The sequence below is a fragment of the Leptinotarsa decemlineata genome, unplaced genomic scaffold (genome assembly GCF_025532065.1).
Source record: "Leptinotarsa decemlineata unplaced genomic scaffold, Ldec_3_MD MMD2_tig00000010_RagTag_RagTag, whole genome shotgun sequence".
Classification (NCBI taxonomy): domain Eukaryota; kingdom Metazoa; phylum Arthropoda; class Insecta; order Coleoptera; family Chrysomelidae; genus Leptinotarsa; species Leptinotarsa decemlineata.
In genome coordinates, this window is record NW_027412538.1 from 2272151 (window position 1) to 2291717 (window position 19567).

General features: G+C 34.8%; 3 protein-coding genes across 10 annotated transcripts in view; 2 read left to right on the forward strand and 1 right to left on the reverse strand.

The window, feature by feature from the left end:
• Positions 1–6966, forward strand: part of LOC111507680 (carboxylic ester hydrolase) — a 51276-nt gene extending 44310 nt beyond the window's left edge. Inside the window, exons 9-11 of one of the 2 annotated variants that reach the window (XM_023163026.2) lie at positions 778–934; positions 1416–1536; positions 6781–6966. In XM_023163026.2, the coding sequence (XP_023018794.2) occupies positions 778–934; positions 1416–1536; positions 6781–6952 (450 nt within the window). In that variant the 3' untranslated portion in view covers positions 6953–6966. The remainder of the gene's footprint in view (positions 1–777; positions 935–1415; positions 1537–6780) is intronic. The other variant, XM_074171248.1, reaches the window with a different exon arrangement.
• The window catches only part of Neto (Neuropilin and tolloid-like), an 803231-nt gene that overhangs the window by 694000 nt on the left and 89664 nt on the right, over positions 1–19567 (reverse strand). The window lies entirely within an intron of this gene.
• The window catches only part of LOC111507687 (carboxylic ester hydrolase), a 130569-nt gene that overhangs the window by 80607 nt on the left and 30395 nt on the right, over positions 1–19567 (forward strand). For 4 of the 7 annotated variants that reach the window (XM_074171253.1, XM_074171251.1, XM_074171257.1 and 1 more), the window contains exons 2-4: positions 10551–10751; positions 10816–10950; positions 14392–14547. In XM_074171253.1, the coding sequence (XP_074027354.1) occupies positions 10662–10751; positions 10816–10950; positions 14392–14547 (381 nt within the window). In that variant the 5' untranslated portion in view covers positions 10551–10661. Of the gene's footprint in view, positions 1–10447; positions 10752–10815; positions 10951–14391; positions 14548–19567 lie in introns of all 7 variants that reach the window. The other 3 variants (XM_074171254.1, XM_074171255.1, XM_074171256.1) reach the window with 3 other exon arrangements.

Sequence of the window (19567 nt, forward strand, 5' to 3'; positions counted from 1 at the left end):
TTACAGAAAGTTACAGTGAATCACGCTAATCACATGGTCTTTTTTTGGTTCGTTTTGGCTTTTGAGATATATCTAATTGGCCTCATCGGTCTCCAACCACTGTCCTGAACGTCTACTGTTGTAGAGGATCCACTTTCCTTCAGACGTAATGATCTGATCCAAAAAAGGATCATTTTGGTTGCGCTGCGCGATAAACAAAGAAGAATAGACTTCGAAACGTGACAATTTCTGTCGATCGTTCAAATCGTGTGGCACCCACTTTTCGTGCTTCTCGACCTTTCCAATTCCTTTTGAATCATCAAAAACCCCATAGAAGCTGACGGCCAGTTTTTTCTGCCAACCCATACACCGTTTATGATCGGTCAGTCTCCACTAGGGTCCTCATATCCTCGTCCAGGATTGAGGTCGACCTTTTCGGGGCTCGTCTTCGAGGCTAAAGTCTCTGGAACGGAATTTAGCAAACCAATGTCAAACTGTGCGTTCATCAGTACTATCATTGCCAAACGACTTGCTGACTTACGGGCTTTTTTGGCAGCGCTTTGGTTCTGCCAAAGTCTGGAGTTTGAATGACGTGGCATCAACTTGATTCGTGTATTGCTTGTAATCTGGAGTTAACGAGTGTTCTAATTAACTATTCATTACCTGATGGACAAACCGGTTTGAGTAATTCCGAGAAATATAGTTCAGATCTGTGAAAGTTCATCACACTAGTTTGATTTTTCATTTTCAGCATGTACAATACCGGTTCTAAAAGTATGTAATGAATGTTTTTTTCAGATTTTATCAGATCTACTCTATACAAGACCAATCACTAGCAGTGCCATCATCATGTCTGAATATATTCCTGTTTACTTTTATATATTTGGTTATGAAACGAATTATACGAAGCTGTATTTGAAAGAAGGGGGCTTTCCAGTGGATATATCTCTGAATGGTGGGTATGTGGTTTCATCATGGAAACCGTTTCATGAAACGTAGTTTTGGTATTTCAAATTACTCTTTAACAAACGCTACAGTCGTTCACCTACACCTACTACTCGGATGTTTTACGTCTTGTGGATAACCTGTATATTTTTATCATTCCATATCCTCATATTTCCATGACATGAACCATATCCTATCTGATGAGAATGATATCAGATCAGTCATTCCAATTTGGATCATGAGACCTTCTACATAGGTAATAACTAATAATTTCACTTGAATTGAGGTAACAAGTGATTGAAAATCTTGAATATCATAGAACTCAGATTGTTTTTTCCTCATAAGACATATTTCTCATTGAATATGGTTCTTGCACGTTTCAAAAATTTCTATTATCAGAGTTACCGTTGAGTTCGAAATATTTGTATTCATGCGACATCATTTATTAACCCTCAGCAACTCACCAATTCGTGAATCTGCTTGAATTGCAGGAGTGGGGCACATTGAAGATCTATCATTTGTCTTCAAATATGAAAATCAGACATTACCTCCAGAGGGGAAGGAATTGTCAAAAAGGATTACGAAAATATGGTCCAATTTTGCAAGATATGGGTAAGTTCATCATTTTTTGAAGAGTTATATAAACTTCAACACTATAAAAATGTGTGCTTGATTTGCTTAATTGAAAAAAAATTGACGTTTCGATTCGAAACAGTTTTTGATTCCACAAAAAATGTTTTTGGACGTGCTCTGACGATCTAAGAGCGATGCAGCTACAAGAGTGGCGATGATATACAGTGCATTCCATTTGAATCGAGCAATGCTGGATAAATAACTTTTGATACAATGATTCTCAGGAAAAATTAAAAAACACCTCATCAATAGTATTCAGGGGGACACATTTTGACATATTCATATTTGATGTTACTTCCCCTATCACACCCACAGAGCATGTCACCAATTTTGTTTAAAGGATCACCCTATTTTGTTTCGCATTATCAGATGCTCCATGATGAGCCGATTTCAACAAACTATAAAATATTTGGTCTGAATCTTATGGTTCGGGAGCTACAAATCATTTGAGTTGAAAATGATTTGTAGCTCCTGAACCTGAATAACTTTGGAAACAATGAATTGCAGGAAAAGTAAAAAACAGGTCAACAACTATACAGAAGGCCACATTTTGAAATATTCGTTCTAGAAACAAATACGGAAGCAATACATCAGAAAAAGAGATTTTTTATTAATTCTTGAATCAAAATCTGATGACTGAACAATGGGAAGAGGAATATTTTCCATAGTTAATGTTCAAAAACGTTTTCACCAACTTCCATACGATGGTACAAACGAGCTTCTCGGGAGTTATGTCTCTGCAATGCCTCATGATATTCTCTCTCAAATCTTCTAATGTTGTTGATTCTATCTTATACACTTTTCACTTCGAATGACCCCATAGAAAGGAATTCACAGGAGTGAGATCCAGAGACCTTGGTGGCCATTCTGAAGGACCTCTTCTGCCAATCCAGCGACCAGGAAAATGATCATCCAAAAATTGTCGCACTAGAGTTGCATAATGAGGAGGTGCACCATCCTGCTGACGAACTATTTCGTTCTCGAATAAATTTTCATCCTCCTCAATTGCCCAATATTTATCAGGAGCCAAATTATCATCGATAAAAAAAGGTTCTATTATGTGGCCACCCAAAATTATACTCTTATATGGATGAAATTTGTATTTATGAAGCATCCTGACTTTCGACTGAAACATTGCAAATTTTCCAATAGTCCAACGTGCCCTAAAACTGCAGTACAAATAGCTTCATTGTTGACAACTCCTGAACGGTTATGCTTTTTATTGTTAACAGGTCCAGTTTCCATTAATTTGTTCAATAGTTCCGAAACGTATTTGTGTTGTACCTATATTTCTTCCTGGATGATTATCATTGAACATGAGGGCAGCACCTCCAGCACTATTTCCATTCTGGTAGTACAAACTCAATATTTCAATCCGTTCTCGAAGCGTATATTTGCAAATTGTTGTATCAAAAGTTATTCAGGGTGGCTCGTTTCAAATGGAAGACACTATATAGTATAAAAAATGTTCGAAATGATATAGACGGCTGGAAAGAACATTGACGATATCCAGAATAGGCCACTTATAGAATGATGTTGAAAAACTTTGAAAATATTACCTGCAATAGCCCGAAAGTCTCCGAATTACTCGATTGTATTATTTCAAAGATAGCTGATATACGAGACGAAGTTCCTTTTTTCTGGGACAATTTTTGAGGTCTGCAAAACATTGATGTGGAATGTATGCGAGAATAGTTTGCAATAATAATAATAATGAATCTTCATTTCCCGTTGACAGTTACATGTATAGGAACTGTCAAGCTCAACTCTAAGGGTTATTGAAAGTATTGAAAAGGAATTGAAATATAAATAATAAATAATGCAGTGACATACATTAATTTTACATTAAAAAATTCAGAAAGCGAATACAATAGTTTCTTCTATAAAAATTATATTAGGTCTTTTTCGAAATGTCTCACATTTTTATGTTGTTCTGTGTTATGTAGGAGTTTGTTGAAAATTTGTGGCCCTATGTAATTGGGGGCAGAATATGCAGTAAAGTAACTTGGCATGGAATCTCTTAACTTTTCAATTTTATTTTTGAGTTTTGTTCAATTTGTTCCATTTTTACTTGTATTTTATTTCACTATTATTTCATTTCAGGTTTTTTTGCTTAATATCATTGTTTTTTCAGCTATTCATTTTTATTCTTGTTCTTCAATTTTTAATTCTTCTTTTTTAGTTCTTTCAGGGATTCCAAATCATTTTATATAATTTCAGACAATGGAAGTCCAAACTAATGAAATTCATCAGGAAACATTTTCAATCACCTGCAAACAAACATGGAATATGCAGTATTCACGTTCTCAATCATGTATTGTTCACTTCTTGTATTGTAACCATTCAGTGTCACTATTTTTCGAGTTTGAAGGCCGTGGATTTTTGGAATTTTTTCCTGACGATTCAGGTTCACAGCTTCTTTTCTCTTGAAATTATCTGTCTGTTTGTGTACTTTTATTGCCTACCGTACCATTCGGCTATGGAATCCTTGGTCGAGGGCAATGAGTTCTGTTTTTTCAAACAGAAACTTGTGGGTTTCCTTCACTGAGTGCGTGTTCTACCACAGCCGACTCGTCCATCTGGCCTAGTATGCAATTTCTTTCATGGTCCTTCAACCTTGTTCACATGGATCTTTTGGTAGTTCCAATGTATATCTTTCCACAATTGCACGGTATACGATAGACCCCTGCTGCTGATCGTAGTTTTTTTTTATCTTCAGCAGCTGATTTGAGTCTTTGCTGTATCTTATTGGTGAGTTTGAGAATCGTTTCAATGTTATGTTTCCCCAATCCTCAATCATTTGATTTTCATTCAATTCAAAAACGACCTATTTTCAAAAATATAAAGAGCTATATAAAAAATGTATACAGTGCTAGTCAAAAGTCCCCTCCCCCCCTCGTATCTTTTGAACGGGTATACTTCTAATAATGAAATTTGGAGTGTGGAAATAAACGGATGTAGGCTTCTTAACTGGTCATAACAGGTGACGCAATAGTCATAAATGACGTCACAAGGCCACTGTGACCAAAAATTTTAAATGGGACCCTATGGCAAGTGACAGCTCGTTTGAAAGGTATTGAAAATACCTATTCAGTCATACCAATTTTGTTTGGGTTTCGGCTGATTTTGATTGATAAATTGAAGAAATACAAAAATTATAGTTTCGCATTTAATTAATAAAGATTTAAGAACCAGTTCTTATAATAAGTGTTCAAAATGTTCTCCATCTACTTCCTGGCAGTAATGCATCCTATTGCTAAACTCTTGTCGTACTCGTCCCAGTGTGTCAGCGGAAATTGCCCTACATTCTTCAACAATTCGTTGTTTCAGAATGGCAATACTGTCAGGTGCTGTAGCGTAAACCTCAGATTTCAAGTACCCCCATAGAAAAAAATCTAATGGTGTAAGGTCCGGTGACCGAGCTGGCCATTCGATCGAACCTCGTCGTCCAATCCATCTACCACGATATTCTTCATCTAGGTAACGTCTTACTGCACCGTAATAGTGTGCAGGAACACCATCTTGTTGAAACGTTATTTCCAAGTTGTCGAATTCATCTGGATTATCTTCTAGAATTTCAAGAATTAACGCCTCAATATCAGTTTGTAACATCTCCAGATACAATTCACCGGTTAAGTTAGCATTGAGAAAAAGAGGCCCAACTATGTGGTTTCCCAAAATATCTGCCCAAACATTTACTTTTTCTGGAAATTGAGTATGTTTTTCACGAAAGATGTGAGGATTTGTGTCACTCCAATACCTCACATTTTGAGTGTTAACATTTCCATTGAGAAAGAAAGTACTTTCGTCACTAAAACAAATTGTCTGTATGTAGCCTGGTTGTTGGTTCATTTTATCGGACATAGTTTCACAGAATTCTAGTCTTCGGTCGGGGTCATCATCTGAAAGTTGGTGCACCATTTTTAATTTGTATGGATGAAATTTGTTTTTAGCCAACACCCTATGTACTGTCCTTTGACTGACTTTACAGATAGACGCAACTTGGGCTGTGGAAGAAGTAGGGTTCACTACCATTTCTCCAAGTATGTCAATTTTTTTGTCATCACTAATTGTTGGTCGACCAGATCGTTTGGCATCTTGAACACTACCTGATGCTTCAAACTTCCGAAGAAGCTCCCTCAAATAAACCCTCGATATAGGGCGATCGGGGTACCTCTCATTAAACAGTCGTTTCGCTGCATGGAAATTGTTTCTACATTCACCAATTATTAAGATAGCTGCTACTTTGTCGGCTACAGTACGTACCATTTTGCCTATGTAAACACTTAAACGTCTCGTTAAACAATAGCTTAGGTAAATTTTCAAGGTATAAACACTTTTGACAAGTAGATAATTCAAACACGTCAACCTTTTTGACAATGAACCAGAGGCGTACTTTAAAATCTTTATTAATTAAATGCGAAACAATAATTTTCGTATTTCTTCAATTTATCAATCAAAATCAGCCGAAACCCAAACAAAATTGGTATGACTGAATAGGTATTTTCAATACCTTTCAAACGAGCTGACACTTGCCATAGGGTCCCATTTAAAATTTTTGGTCACAGTGGCCTTGTGACGTCATTTATGACTATTCCGTCACCTGTTATGACCAGTTAAGAAGCCTACATCCGTTTATTTCCACCCTCCAAATTTCATTATTATAAGTATACCCGTTCCAAAGATACGAGGGGGGGAGGGGACTTTTGACTAGCACTGTATACATGGAAGAGGTGAAATTATGTACAACGTTAAGGAGAATCCTGGAATATCCCAGGTCATTGTGTGAAATTCTGGAACAGAAGATGATCTTTTTTTTCTTACTACTGCACACTCTCATATCAACTCCCCAGTACTGTAGCTGAATGAAATTCACTCAAACGGAATTACATTCATAACTATTATTTTTTATTCGTTTTATTTATCATTATTTTTCAATCTCGAAACGACAAAAGACAGAACCTTTACACGAACTCCCAATACTCAGTTCCCAAACGATTGATGAACACTCAAAATATTCATTGTCAACTATTTGGGGTACTGGTTCACTTGTCCACTATGAAAGTGGATTCAAAATTCATCGAAAATCACTCTTATTTTCATTATTAGTTTGATAACATTTATATTTTCAATTGAAATATCGATGTGTTTGTCAACATTCGAACATTTACTTCATTACATTTCTTTATAGTGATCAGCTACAATGTTTTTATTGTTTTCCAGAAATCCAACACCAACAGTCGATCCGTTTTTATATAACATAACTTGGCCACAGATTTCACCTGATTCCAAGCACGTTTCTCATTTGAGAATAGATTCAAACTTCAGTATTGGTGAAAATTTCAGGATGGAATACGTCGACTTCTTAAATCAGCTGAAAAACGTTAATAAATGAATTTCAATGCCAAACTCTTTCATTTTGTGAAACCCTTGACCAAATATCATTTCATCAAAAACACTTAAATCAAATTATCTGAAAGAACAATTCGTTCAGGCCAGTCTCAAATTACCTACACTGTAGATTAATGGACTGACTCCTATCAGAAAACAACTACTCCCCTGGCTAATACCAAGACGGGCGTCCGACAGGTGTCAGATTCTTCACTGAAGGTATTTCTCCATATACTGTTGACGATACAACTGCCGGAATCGATTTTCAATTACTGAAACACACTTGCAGACCGGTTTCGGGCTGTTTGGCCACTCATCAGTGCAAGGTAGTGTCTATCATCAACATGAAGTCGATGATTTCCGATAATTAAAAATCGATAAAAAATTTGATACTTCCGAATGAGTAAGGAGTAAGTTTCTTGCGAACACAAACTATACAACTACTTCCACATGAACATTATATTTTCTGTTTCACGATGAAGAAGTAGAAATCGAAAAAAATATCTCTCCAGATTTTCAATATAATGAGTTGATATGACTATGAAGCTCGCAGGGTCAGCTAATTATAGTATATAGAAGGCCTTCAGTAATATGTCAAAACTTTTCATCTATCAAATAGATTCAAACAAGAGAGCATAAGGCTAACTTTTGATCATGATGGGAACTTTATGAAGACGTATACTACCTCTATCTACCATTAAGATGTGAAAGGCATTTAGGGATATCTGCTCATAATTTGCTTAGCCCAACTCAAATATTTTCCATGATGCTGTTAATTTTGCTGTTATGAAACTAGCTGGTCATTGAATTATGTTTGACAAATATAGCAAATTATTGAGTGGATGATTCATTTGAATCATTATATGCAGAGACTCGGACTGTCGAAAGACAGTGTGTATCGCCTTTGTTTTGAAAATTATGAAACAGCAGAGCACATAATTTGTACCTGCCCCGCTGTTCGGCAGAACCGTACTTTTACCATCTGACCTGAAAGACCACTCACCATACAAACTAATCGGCTTCGTTGAGAATCGTTAAAAAGCTGGGTTTATTTGGTCGAGCGTAAATAGGTATGAGCCATAATAAACCTTTGCGGGTTGCGGTGGAGGGTCGAATAGACTCACTCACTGTGGACCTAACCTAACTCAACCTAACCTCTCTCTACCATTGAGATGTGAAAGGTATTTAGTGATATCTGCTTATAATTTGCTTAGCACAATTAAATATTTTCCGTGATGCTGTCAATTTTACTACTATGAAACTAGCTGGTCATCGAATTTTGTTTAGTAAATATAGTAAATTATTGAGTGGTATAAAAATATTGAACATACCTCAAGAAGATACTGCATAGTGAAACACAGATTGCGGTTTTGATAAATATTTCGCCGAAAAACTAATAGCAAATTATTTTTAAATACGTTGAGTGTTTGATTCATCCATAAATTAGTTTTTAGATAAATATATAGATAAATAGAAGAATATTACTGAAATTTTTTCCCAACACCAAATCGTTATTTTTAACACCTCAACACGTGTTTCGATCACCAAGTAATCATCTTCAAAGAGGAAGATTAAAACAGTTTTTATCTTCCTCTTTGAAGATGATCACTTGGTGATGGAAACACGTGCCAAGTGTTAAAAATAACGATTTGGTGTTGTGAAAAAACTCCAGTAATATTCATTACTACACCAAAGGTTCCAAACAGTGCATCATAAGTAAATAGAAGAAGTCAATAAAAATTATTGATGTCCGAAAATATAAAAATACTTCTATAAAACCATCCAATAGAATTAAAATCGCCAATAGGACTCTCATACCACATCGTGAATTCCTTTATATCATAGAATATTTCCAGAAGCAGAAAATATATCAGTTTAAGACTTGAATCTGAACAGGTTCAATTTCAATTCATGGGGTAATAAATTGAAGAAATTCGCGCCTGCATATTTTGGAGATTTTTTGTAATTGTATGTGGCTAGTTCTAGTCTAAATTCGTTTTTTTGTGAGTTTGGTAGTTGTAAAATTTTGAATTTTGCATGAGACTGTTTTTGTGAATGTAGGTGTGAATCAGAAGTTTGTATAAATAAATATTCGTGAAAGTGAAGTTTTCTTTCTTTGCAGATATTTCTGCAGGATTCTCAATAATCCTTTTTTGTGCTAAAAAGACTCTGGTACTATCGGTGGTCAAACCATAAGCTATAATGTTATAACTCATAGTTGAGTTAACCAATGCATAGTACACAGAAATTATACCATCCGCATCAACGCAACTTATCAAATGTTTTATTGCGAAGTAGTGTTAATTCAATTTGGAGCAGATCATAGTGATGCATTTCTCCCATCTGAGAATGCTATTAACAATTGTACCTAGAAATTTGCAACTTTCTTGAAATATTATTGTCTGATTATTAATGATGAGTTGTTCAGTGGAAAGCTTTCCTGTTTTGGATCCCTGGTATTGAACCGCAATGGTTTTGGAATAATGTATGATCAAATGATTCTTTTTACACCAACTATTAAATTGGAAAATATCGTTATTCGTTTTTCTGAGTAGCTCCTTTGTACCTGAGCTGGATACTATTATAGATGTATCGTATGCGAACATATAAACCTCTCTGTCATTTAAGTAATCAGGAATGTCAATGATGAACAATAAGAAAATCAAGGGATCGAGAACGCTCCCCTGGGGAATACCAGTGTCGATTAAGTAATCGTCGGAAGTTTGTTCAGTAATTTCCACTATATTCAATTAGCCTAATCAACATATCGTGAATATTAGGATTTCTTATATTTTCGAAATCGACCTATTGAATTTTTGAACTTGAAAAATTATTGATGGAAATTTGCTTTCGATTGCGGTTTTCATAACCTAAGTCAGCACTTGAAGATAGCAATAGGTAATAATCATTTCAAAAATGTGTTCAAACCTTCAGTAAAAGTCCATAACACTGATGTTAAAATAAAATCTATTTTTCCGTTAACCAACTGTCCCACCCCTACGAACGACAACCCTCAGAAGTCGAACAACGTGTGATTTGAGATGATTTCACTACAGTTCTCAAAATCACGTTACTGAAGAACTAATACACTCATTCAGTGGTATCACTTTGAGATTATTCTATAAGTCTGAATATTGAACCATGAAACACACCACATCAAGCACAATGACAATGAAAGCGATAATATACCTAAGAACATCATCAGCATAATGTTAAACTTATTAGATCATTTCGTCTACTAGATCAGGAAACCAATAACTTGATTGTTTTTCTATCTCAACAGAAATTTTTCACGGTCATATTTTTGATATCTTATAATGTGTAAAAATATAGATTATTCGGTAGTTGGAAAATTTGATATTGAATTTTACAAATATACATCTTTATATATTGCTTCTTTACTTCCTGTAAAAATACTGCCCTTCATCGGATACTTTGGACATTTCTATCAGAAACTTGTGTAACCTTCATAAAAATTCATCGGTATCATACCCTTCAGATGCTGAAAAGTAGGTAATGGGATCAAATAATACAAACAACGTACAGCCAACGCTGGCAATAATGTATTAATTGCAATAATGAATTAATTGTATGATATATAGAAAATCAATAAAGTATCATAAAATAACATCATACATACCCAGTGAATTGGAAGATCGATTATTTTTTGTGGGACACACAGACGTGAAGAAATAACGAATTTGCCAGCTGAAATGATTTCGAAAAACTTGTCTGGTTTAATTTTATGGTCCATAATCGTTGGTGAAACAGTTGCAGTTTCCTTCGTCAGTAAAAACGAATATGTGAGTTCATCCAACCACTCTATAGAAAAATGATGACCGTTGAAAACTTAAATTTTGTTTTCAGAATTCTACTTTGCAAGTAGCCACCAAGAGCGGTATTATTCAAGGAACCCAGGTTCATCTGGAACATGGAAAGTCCTATTTGGCATATTACGGTATACCATATGCTGCTCCACCTCTGAATTCCCTGAGATTTAGGGTAAGTTTGGAAATGAAAGAGTTGATGAATTTTATCGTATTTGCATGAAAAATTACAAACAAATTGACTTCTGTCTCATTGGAAAATTGGATGTTTCGAGTAGTCCAAAATTAATATTAATTAATTCATTCAAGCCCTTTTGTATTCCAAATGATTCATTTTCATTACTATATCGAACTGCTATTGAATGAAATATGTTTGGGGAGTGCAAATTCATTTGTGTCAGAAGAACAGTATCAATCTCATTATTACTCTATATATAACCAGCACAGGTTAAAAAAATGTTTCGACCTTAGAGAAATCCTATAATTGGAAAATGTGGAAAACAGCAAAATTTTATATTTTCTGTCGCCGAGTAATTCACGTTCTACTCAATATTAGGTATGGTTAGATCCAAAGTGAGTGGGTCTATTCCACCCTCCACTGCAACCCGCAAAGGTTTATTGTGGCTCACACATATTCACACTCGACCAAATAAACCCAGCTTCTTAACGAAGCCGATTGGTTTGTATGGTGAGTGGTATTTCAGGTCGGATGGTAAGAGTACGGCTCTGCCGAACTCCAAAAACCTGATTCGGTCCCCAGTGGGATAGGACAGCGTAGTTCATCCCTACTGTAGTCCAACAACTTTTTGTTATCAAGTTTCGAAGGGTGAATAAACGCCTTGGAGTGAGCCAATCCTGGAAGATTCTGCCAGAAGTCCATAAATCTTAGTGCCATCCAGGTGTTCAATCTTTGTTTGGCAAAGCCTAAAGCGATGCCAATGACAGGTTCTGGTCCGATGGAGCTGCTTGCAGTACTCTCCTTTGCAAGGGAGTCAGCAGCCTCATTGCCTTCCAGGTCAGTATGGCCAGGAATCCAGACCAGAGACAATCTGTTGAGTCTTCTCATCGAGGAGAGTCGTTTTTGGCAATTTGCTACCAGTTATGACGTTTCTCGGTAGGAACCAAGAGCTCCCAACCCTGCTTGACTGTTCGAGAATATTTTTATCGACTTATTTGAGGTTTAATTCTTCCAATCTGTCCGCACACAATTCAATAGCGTAAATTTCTGCTTGAACTACAGTGGCATAGGTTCCTAGGCAGATTGATATCTCTGTCCTGGGTCTACGACTGAAAACACCTACACCAGAACCGGAAGGTGTTTTTGATCCATCTGTGAACCAACAGCATCTGCGATGTATCAAGATAGGTACGATATATAGTTCTGAATTATCAAAATCAGGGACATAGTTTTTTTAATTCTGATATAGTTCATTGAAGCAGATGTTTGGGAGTTATACGTTGTTATCACAACTCCTCATGGTTATTAGAACATATCCAAGGAAGATGTATAAAGCTTCTGAAAAGAGAAAGGGAGCAAAAAAAGTTCAAAATAAACTCAGAAAGATGTGTAGATCATGTATAGGACGAGAGAAATTCTCTACATGATCTGCAGTTTTTTGTTGAGAATTCAGTTTGATTTCAGATGCTTTCTCCTTTCTTCAAAAGTTTTCCATATTTTTTGGTAAAAAGATAAAAATGTGGAAAGTCGACAAAATTATTCACCATTGTTCAATGTATTCTTCGACAAATAATTATACGGTAGATGACTACCTGACTTGGTCAACTCAATAACAACACGTCCAGAAGATATTATTCTCAATCCAATATACTAACGCAACTTCCACTATATACGAGGGTGGTCCTAGAAGTACCCGGTCTGTCCTAAAGATGGCGGTGGTTGTTTGGAAAATATCACTGCATCAAATAGTACACAATATATAAAGCATTTATTTCAACTTGTGATGCACTGTTTGGAACCTCTTTTTAAGGACAAAACACAAGCACTACAGGAAAATCCTCAAGGCGCTCTCAAAGCGGTGCCTGTGCGAAAGAAGTGAGTCACATTGGATTTGAATCTCTGGAGGATAAATTCATTCGGAAAAACTCTCTCAGAAAGTTTATTCCATATAAACGCAGTTCTCCACATGAAAGTGTTCTTAAACAGTGATGTTCGAGGTATACTGAATTGAACCTCAAAAAGATGAGCAGCCACAGTCCGTGGCGTATTTCTGATATATACCGCTCTTGGTGGAATCAAAGTCACTTGGCCAAGTCACTTGAACACCTCCCTTGAAAGTATCTATAGGAGAGAGACAAATCTCCAACTTTTGTTTGGGAACAGAGCTTCATATACGTGAACAATACTCCAAAGAAGATCTGAGCTTCATAAAGCATCGAAAGTTGCTGGATTGTGTATAGTTTTCTAGTTCGGAACACTGTTCCAAACTTTTGGGAAGCAGCTATCGTAATTCCAGCGATATGATTGTGCCAAGACATATTGGTGTCCATTCTAACCTCCGACAAACTTATCGAAGCAGAAAGCAGAATTATTTGACCTGACATTATTATTTCCGGTTCGAAGACATTAATCTTCTTGGATAAAACGGATGCCTGGGTTTTTGTGGTATTGAATTGAATCTGGTTACTTTCACTCCAATTCGAAATCACTTCTAGATCCTCTTTAAGATATGCATTCTACCTCATAACCGTTAATAACCGCGTTTTGTTTGATCAAATTCAGTTCTTTCTGGAAATTTCTATCAGACAGTGGAATATTCAATAATCTGTGGAGCATACTATTTAATGCAGCAACTTTATGCTGGTAAGGGTGTGTGGAGGAATTATGTATCATAATGTCCGTGTACGAAGGTTTGTGGAAAATTGCAAATTCATGTTCATTGTTATTTTTCGTAATGAATCTAGAATGTTCAGAAGAAAATATATTCAGGAATTCAGGTAATTTACTGAATGATCAATTAGAATTGAATAACTCTCCGTTACTAAATATGTTTTCAAATGTGGAAAATGGAACATAAGCTCAGAGGTAATTTAATTCATTACAAACTTAGGTGAAAAATCAGGTAGGTATTTGAAATTCAGGTACTTCAAATTGTAGAATGAGGTATATATATATATACCAAACTATAGCTATATATAGCATTGAATGTGTATAATTAGTTATTAAGACACGCCCGAGGAAGCCATTGTATGGCGAAACACGTGTTGCGTTTTTGAAAAACTGTCTAGTGAAAATCACACAATAAAGTTTTTTAGAATACGTTACTCCCATCTCTTCTTCAATCGGTTCAGAACATTTTTTTCACTTATCTGAATCTCAGACGAGATTAAGGTAAGATGGGAATTTATGTTTACGTACGTAATAATTTCATATAAAATTAAAATATTTCATAAAACTTTCATATTATCCGAAAAGGTTTATCGCAAGACTGAGAAGATATTTGATATCAAATCTATTTTGATCATACGGTTACTTTAGATTATTCATTTTATTGAACAACGATATCTATCAGCATGTCTTTTTTTCTGTTCAACCATGGTCAATTCAAATTCAATTAGGTATTGCTGAATTAAGCATCTGTTTTTCCTCCACTTCCAGGACCCACATCCAGTAAAACGATGGAAAGGTGTATTAAACGCAACGACAAAATTGCAATCCGGGTGCGTAGAGACACAGTTCAGGATTATTGGCGAAATATTCCAATCACGTGGTACAGAAGACTGTTTATATGCCAACGTTTACACACCTATCAGGGTGAGTTGCTACATTTCATTTCTAAAACTGGAAGAAAGTTTAACATATAACAATAACATCCACATGTAATGTCATAAACATAGAAGTTTTTAATTGAATCATACATTATACCATTGTGAGGACTATTTTAGAGTAGAAATCATGTTTGTGGAGCATATCCTATACCTGTACTTTTCTTTGAGCGAAACAAGATAAAGTAACAATTCAATATCGCATAACACTAATAATCAAACGCATGTATGGTATAATGGCTATCATTCGGAACAAACCATGGACCTTTCATAAAATCCATCATTCATCATGGACATTACCTCTGTTTAATGACGATATTCCGCTTATTGGTATAAATCGATGACATTCTAGTGTGTTCCACAGAAAAAAATAGACTGTTGCATAAGTTCTTGAATTTCTTCAAGTCTCTCCATCCTTCCATCACATTCGCTATAGAGAAGGAAGAAAATGATCAACTTTCTGGATTCCACAATCACAAATTACGAAATTTAATAAAAAACACTATTCTTGAATTTTTCGTTATCCGTTTCATACGGATAATATCATTTCTAGTTCTTCCACACATCTGTATTAGTCTGGTTCACATGTACTCGATTTAGCTCTTTTTGGTGACATTCGATTCGTATTTTTGCCTAGAAAGTTTAAAGGAATGTCCGAAAACGCGCCGATAAAAATTACAGAAGTTATAAACAATTAAGTGAAAAAAAAATGGGGCTTTAGTTCTTTCTTAATATCTCGGAAAATTTTCAAAATTCTGGAAATTTGAAAAAAGATTTGAAAAGATCAATGGATTTGAAAAGTCCCGACTCCCGAAACTGTATCTCGATTATTTATAATTTTTACAGAGCCCTGAAAATATAGCCAAAAGCGAGTAGTCTGGCTTCCGCGCGCCTTTCGTCACTCTGACATAAAAAAAAAATTATTTAAACATATTAAATGTAAATATTAAGGAATGAAAGAATTCATGTAATGTTGGGATACATCAATAAACAATAATACGCAGTCAAAAACTTTTTATCCTAATTTTAACGTTAATTATAAGTTTGTTAATTAATAACTTTTTGTGAATTGAAAGTTAATATAAAAATCCCTATAATTAATAAACTAAAACCCTGGCATTTATTCCCTTCGGTGAAGGTATCCTTAATAGGCAAAAAAATAGATTACCTTCGCCAAAATTAAAAAAAATTATTTTCTATTTTTCATTAACAATTGAAAATTATAATTTTATGAAAAATACATTACAATTCATTTTTTATTTTTTATAGTTTCAATGTCTCTTGGCTAAAAACTAATTAATAATATATTTTTTTTTATTTTTTACAGCTATTGTTAATGAATTGTTCAAAAGCAATTCGAATTTTTTTTTTGCATTATGTTGATTGAAAAAAATCATTATTTTCCATAGACAATGTATTTGTTCAAAATAAATTCATTAACAATAGCTGTAAAAAATAAAATAAAAATATTATTGATCAGTTTTCAGCCATGAGATACTGAAACAATAAACAATTAATGAAAAAAAATTTTGTAATGTATTTTTTATAAAATTATAATTTTCAATTGTCAAAAAAAAATGAAAATTACATTTTTTTTATTTTGGCAACGGTAATCTATTTTTTTTACCTATTAAGGATAACTCCACCAAAGGAAAAAATGCCAGGGTTTTCGTTTAATAATTATAGGGATTTTTATATTAACTTTCAATTCAGAGAAAGTTACTGATTAACAAATTTTTGATTAACGTTAAAATTGGGATAAAGATTGTTTGACTGCGAATTATTTTTTATTGATGTATCCCAACATCACATGAATTTTTTCATTCCTCAATATTTACATTTGATATGTTTAAATATTTTTTTTTTGTTTTTATGTCAGAGTGACGAAATGCATGCGGAAGCCAGACTACCCGCTTTTGGCAATATTTTCAGGGCTCTGTAAAAACTATAAATAATCGAGATACAGTTTCGGGATTCGGGACTTTTTTTACGCAAATTCATTATTCTTTCCAAATCTTTTTTCAAATTTCCAAAATTTTGAAAATTTTCCGAGATATTAAGAAAAAACTAAAGCCCCATTTTTTTCACTTAATTGTTTATGACTTTTGTAATTCTCATCGGCGTGTTTTCGGACCTTTCCTCGAACTTTCTAGGCAAAAATACGAATCGAATGACACCTTGGTCGTAATTTTTGGACAGGGCTGAAAAATGTTACAAAAAAAGTACATGTGAACTAGATTATATCAACACTAAGTTCCTTCGTCAGTTGTGAATTTCAGTAAAGAACTGAATCTAATTAAACAGATTCCGACCAACAGTGGTTATGATAGCAATCTTACCTATTCTTCACTCTCCAAGAAACTGTACATTATGGCCATGGAGGAAGTTCACCCGATTTCAATAGATGAGGGGGAAAATTGTAGAATGTTAATATATTTGGGCCAACCCCAGATTTCTAATATGGACCGATGACGCCACCAGCCCAAGGTCCACACCAAACAGTGATTTTTTCGTGATGCATTGAACGCTCTTGAATCTCATGTGGATTGGTATCGTCCCAAATTCAACAATTTCAATCAGAAATGAGGCCAAGTCACGACGCAAAATTCACTGAGTTGTGGTTCACGAAAAGTCGAGTTCTTTTGAGCGACGCGAAAATGGCTGCTTCGGATTCTCCTCCACACTTACACAGACAGCAGCGATGTTTTGGTCGATCGTTTATTTAACCAGTGGACGCAAATATATCCACCACATTGCGAATAGTCCTGTCGGTAGGACGATTATGGCGACCGTAAATGGGCGAAGCGCACGGCACGTTGCCCAAACAGAACATCCATTTTGATAATAATAATAATAATAATAAATCGTCTTCATTCATCTTTGGACACATATGTAAGATAACAATAATAGGTTTTCGACAAAGATAAAGTGGCGAAGTGTCACCCGTGGGTGTTTTTCAACTTAACCATTACAACTTACAATTTTCCTAATTATCTTAGCTATAATATCTACGATGAGTATAATTCTATTACATTGTAGAATGATTTTGCTGTCTGAGATCTATTAAATTAATGAGTACCTTAAATTCATGAAGTAATTTACTGGTCATTATCCGTTCTGTAGATGCAGAGTTCGACATTTGTTAATCATATTGAGCTGATTATAGGGATTTCAATTTCTTTTTGAAGTTCATCAGAGTATATGTACTGTAATCATGGGGAAGTTGATTATAGAACTTACAGGCGTTGTACATGAAAGATCGCTGAAAAATGGAGGTTTTATGTTTGCCAGTAACCCCGAGTTACGAGTGTTATAATCACTCAGATTCACTATTTCAATTAGTATGTCATGTAGGTATGTTGGTGATCTAACATTTTAATTATTTGAAAGTGTTATCGAATGCTATATCCGTCCATGGTGATTTGGCAAAACGACTGAATAAATGACAACTAATTTGACAGATGTGGCAAACAACAAGATGGCCGTTATCAATTGTCAAAGTTCAGAAGTCCCTGTTGAAAGACCCTATAGTTTCTAGAATCGATGAATGAATTCAACGTATGCAACTCAGAGAGAGGCATAAGTTCAATCACGAATTTAAAACTATTCATCAATAAGTACAAAAATTTAAATCTCTGATGAACGATCCAATTTATTTATTTATTTTCGAATATTTCACTTGTTGAGAGGTACAATGGAATAAAAGATGAAAGAACATATCTTCCAATATACAATAACAAGGAAAACGTCAGCTTGTAAAAAAGGAAAAAACTATAGGTATTTACAAATGATTTGCCAAATGAACAAGAAACACAAATAACATGGAGAGGGATAAAATCATCGATAAAATTCATCCAAGGAGTAGCAATTTTTTTCAGTTGAAAAAATTTTCAATCTTGATTTAAAAATATTTATATTAGGGGCTGCCTTTATATTTACGTCTAATTTGTTGAAAATGTTCGATCCGAGATAAAGATGGCTTTTCTGGTAGAGGGCTGTTCGATGTGATCGAGGTACTAGCAAATTTCCAGAGCGAGTTGGATAATCATGAGTTTGCATGTTCGATAAAAAACTTGATTTGTTATCATAAACAAAATTACATAATTCATAAACATATATCCCAACAACCGTAAGAAGTTTCAGGTTTTTGAAAGAGCTCCTGCATGACTCTCTCTATCCAAGTTTAGCAATTATTCGAACTGCCGACTTTTGTAATATGAAAATCCTTTCCACGGACGATCCCGTACCCCAATTCAGAATCCCGTATCGCAAATGACAATGAATAGTGGCATAGTACAGACTCAACAAGATTTCAGCATTACAGTAGTTAGACAAGAATCTTCACGCATAACAATTTTTACGTAGTTTTTCACAACGTTTTTCACAAAGTGTGGTGCCCAGGTGAGTCTGTAATCAACTGTGATGCCTAATAATTCAGTTTCTTTAGAGGATTCTAAATGAAAATCATCATTCTCATATATACTGAAAATCTCGGACTCATTTGTAACCATAGTAAATTTCATCAGCACAGTTTTAGTTATATTGAGTTTCATGTGATTTGACTTGCCCATGTTATAATTTGCTGGTACACCTTTCCAGTAATATCTGATAGAGTTGCCGAGTCTTTCTCTGTTAAAAGAAAATTTGTATCATCCGCATATGTTACCACGTGTACTGATGAAAGTTGTTTAAAATAGTGAAACAAGTCATTCGCAAAAATGATGAAGCATAGTGGTCCAAGTAAAGATTCTTAAGGGACACCTTGCTCTATTTTCCGTGGTTCACTCACAGTGGCGTCAACAATAACCCGTTGAATTCTGCCTTGCAGATATGATTTAATATACTTGTGAGCAGTCCCTCTCACGCCACATCGTTCCAATTTATGTAGCAGTAGTTCATGGTTCACGGTGTCGAAAGCTCTTGAAAAATCTACAAATAAACCACAAATGTGTTATTTGCAATCAAAAGCATTTACAATGTGTTCACTGAAATCACATAGAGCTGTTTCT